At 31.0% G+C, this 3,034-nt stretch overlaps 1 protein-coding gene across 1 annotated transcript in view; it reads right to left on the bottom strand.

The window, feature by feature from the left end:
• unc93a (unc-93 homolog A) overlaps nucleotides 1-2,033 on the bottom strand; it is a 16,381-nt gene extending 14,348 nt beyond the window's left edge. The window contains exons 1-2 of the mRNA XM_015043318.1: nucleotides 1,831-2,033; nucleotides 821-1,002 (exon numbers count right to left, since the gene is read on the bottom strand). Coding sequence (XP_014898804.1) covers nucleotides 821-1,002; nucleotides 1,831-1,920 — 272 coding nt within the window. The 5' untranslated portion in view covers nucleotides 1,921-2,033. The remainder of the gene's footprint in view (nucleotides 1-820; nucleotides 1,003-1,830) is intronic.
• Nucleotides 2,034-3,034: the final 1,001 nt, after the last annotated feature.

Raw genomic sequence — 3,034 nt, 5'->3', positions numbered from 1 at the left:
TCAAAAAAATTCACTTTTAGGTGTTTTTGTGGGCTTTTCCCTCAAATTATTTTGTTTAAATCTATAAAATATGCTAATTATAATCACATTGCAGACAGAAACAACAGAAAAATTAAATACATTTGAGGGAGTTTAGAAAAAAGGGATAAAATTACCTTTAAAGAGGAGCTATTATGTGTTTTCTGGGCACATCATATAATTTTATAGCACAATCAAGTAACCATGTTGCCTTCAGTTGTTATAAAAATGATTAATTCATCAAACATGACTTTAAATAAATGTAACTTTGCAATTTAACGGCTTTTAACATAAAATAAAAATAAAATACATCATTTAGCATAAAATTAACCAAATTTTTATCCAAATCCAAATTTGTTTTTGAGGTAGATTTGAGAAATTACAAATAAAAAAACAAAACAAAACAATAATAATGTTCGTAATAATAATATTAAAAAATATTTCAAGATGATATGTGAAACTAATATGGATGAAAAAAGTTCTAGTTCCATTGGGAGATTATTTCACTTAAAACAAGACATTTTCCCATGTTTTTTCATCAATATTAAGGAATTATTTACTTTAAACAAGCTCCTATATCTTGCTAAAACATCACTTTTCAATTAGTTTTGTCTTATTGCACATTTCCTATAAGATTTCTTATCTTGTAAATTTATGTGAATCTGCACAGAAAAATGAAAGCCACACCATAATTTTCTGACTCAAACGTCCTAAAGTTTCCATTTGTTTGTTGATTTTCATGATTTTTAGAGGTTTAATCAGCCTCTCCTGGTCAGATTTTTTTAAAAACTCGGCTCTTTACCATCCAGGGTAGAGGTTTCCGAATGAGTAGGACACGTAGCAGGCCATTCCCACGACGATGGTCCATTTGCAGCCCAGGTTTTTGATCATGATGGGCGGCAGGAACATGGAGGAGATGATGATGGCGGCGTAGATGACGCTGAGGGACGCGACGCCCATCCCCTGCTCCGCATTCAAGCTGCTCTGCACCACACAAAATACAGTAGAAATCAGAAACCAATCAGTTTTTAAAGGAGACAACAGGTTTTTATTTAAATTTAACAATATGTGCTGGAATATCACTGAAAATCAAAATAATATGCACAATTTTAGTGTTAAATATGAAGAATATTAATAGTTTCCTGATTTAAATGTGAATTCAATGAAAGATTTTAGCCTATCGACATCTTTTTTACAATAAAAATATTTTTATGCCTAATAAACCACTGGTTTACGGATATTTATTTTGTAAAACACTTTAACTTTAATAACACACTAATTGATTAAATACAGTAATACTTTAATTGATACAATATTAAAAATCCCAATAAGATACAATACTAATAAATAAATGTAAAAATACTTCAGTAATCCAAAAGGGAAATTAAATTAAATTAACAAATTTTTATTAGAAATGTGACAAGATATTAAGAGTATTAATAGTTTTCCATTTAAATGTGTATTTAATAAAATATTTTACTCAGCCCATCAATTATTGTTTTCCAGACGGTCAGAACTGAAACCAGACGGGTCTTAAAGAGTCTGGTTAAGAACTTAATGTAAAGTTGAACTTAAAGTAAAAATTTAAGCAAAATAATTTTTTTTAGATTAAATTTAAAGATTTGTATTTTAAGTAAATCATAAAGTGTCACTTTCTGACATTTTCACACTTGAATTTATTCATGTAATGTGACAAACATGGTTTTATGATTATTTAGCCTTAAAAATCCCTTCTTTAATGAATGAGCATTAATTAAAATCTTTATTTTTAGCACTTTTTGAAATAAAAATAAACATTTTAGCATCATTTACCTGTAAGCTCTGCAGGCCTCCATAAGCCGTAAACAGAGACAGAAATCCAATGGAGACCACCAACACATTCTTAAAGTTTCGGCTGATCATGATTGACTTTTATTTAAAAAAATAAAATAAAAATAATGAAGCTTTTAAAAAAAAGAAACCCAAAATGTCCAGGTGGGGTTTAATGTAGCCGCTCTGCTCAAGACCAAAGTCAGAGGAAGACTGTTTATGCTGCAATGATTCTGAATCTGATAAAGTCGTACAGTTAAAATAGATCAGGATAAAGTCCAACCCACACACACACACACACACACACACACATACACACACACACACACACACACACACACACACACACACACACACAATCTGTCATAAAAACAGTTTCCCTTTCTTCCCTCTCTTTTATTATTAAAAATGTTTCATTTCAGAGCTTTAAAATCCAGATTTCCATGTTTTTGTTGTTTTTCTCCCGTTTCTGATCATATATACATATAAGCATCAAAGTTAAAGTATGGAGCAAGCAGCAGTGAGCAAAGGTTTACAGCACGTCGATCTTTTACGGGAATGCCAACTCAGAGTTTTACAACGCAGCGTGTTTACAGGAATGAGACAAACTTGGATGGTTTTCTCCAGGATTCAAAGTCGAGGAGAAGCCTGGTGAACGCTTCGCATATCAGCTGACACATTTGATAAAAACTGGACTGGGCAGGAAGAGAGAAGATGACATGTTTTATATGAAACCTAATCAGTAATATAAGCGAAGGTGCAGTCTATTAATATAGCTGTTAGTGAACTATAGTAAAACTGACTGCCATTCATAATTATTTATGATTTAATTAACTTTGGCATGGTGCTGTCAGTTTGGTGGCAACATGCCTACCAAAGTTGTGTTTTGTGCTACAAAAAAACAAAACAAAAGTTCAAGTTTGGTTTCACACCGTATAAGAAATTCTTCAAGGTTTCGAGGAATTTTGTTTTTTTAAATAACTAGCTTTTCTCTTTCTTTCTACTCCAGAGTCTATGGAGTTAACAAACTACATATTTAGCTCATAGCTAATATTTAGCCTGTTAGCTAAGCTTCCTAACCAAATATTTAGCTTGATTATAATTGGCTTTCCAACTATTTTATGTGTAGTTAAATATTTAGCTTATTAACTAAATGTTTGCAAGCTAAATGTTTTTTGCAAGCTTATTTAAAAAGCTTTGAAGCTAA

The sequence above is a fragment of the Poecilia latipinna genome, unplaced genomic scaffold, assembly GCF_001443285.1.
Source record: "Poecilia latipinna isolate Pla-1442-1.1 unplaced genomic scaffold, P_latipinna-1.0 Scaffold625, whole genome shotgun sequence".
Classification (NCBI taxonomy): Eukaryota; Metazoa; Chordata; class Actinopteri; order Cyprinodontiformes; family Poeciliidae; genus Poecilia; species Poecilia latipinna.
Note: the sequence above shows the minus strand (reverse complement) of the source record. Positions and strands in the feature narration are given on the sequence as shown.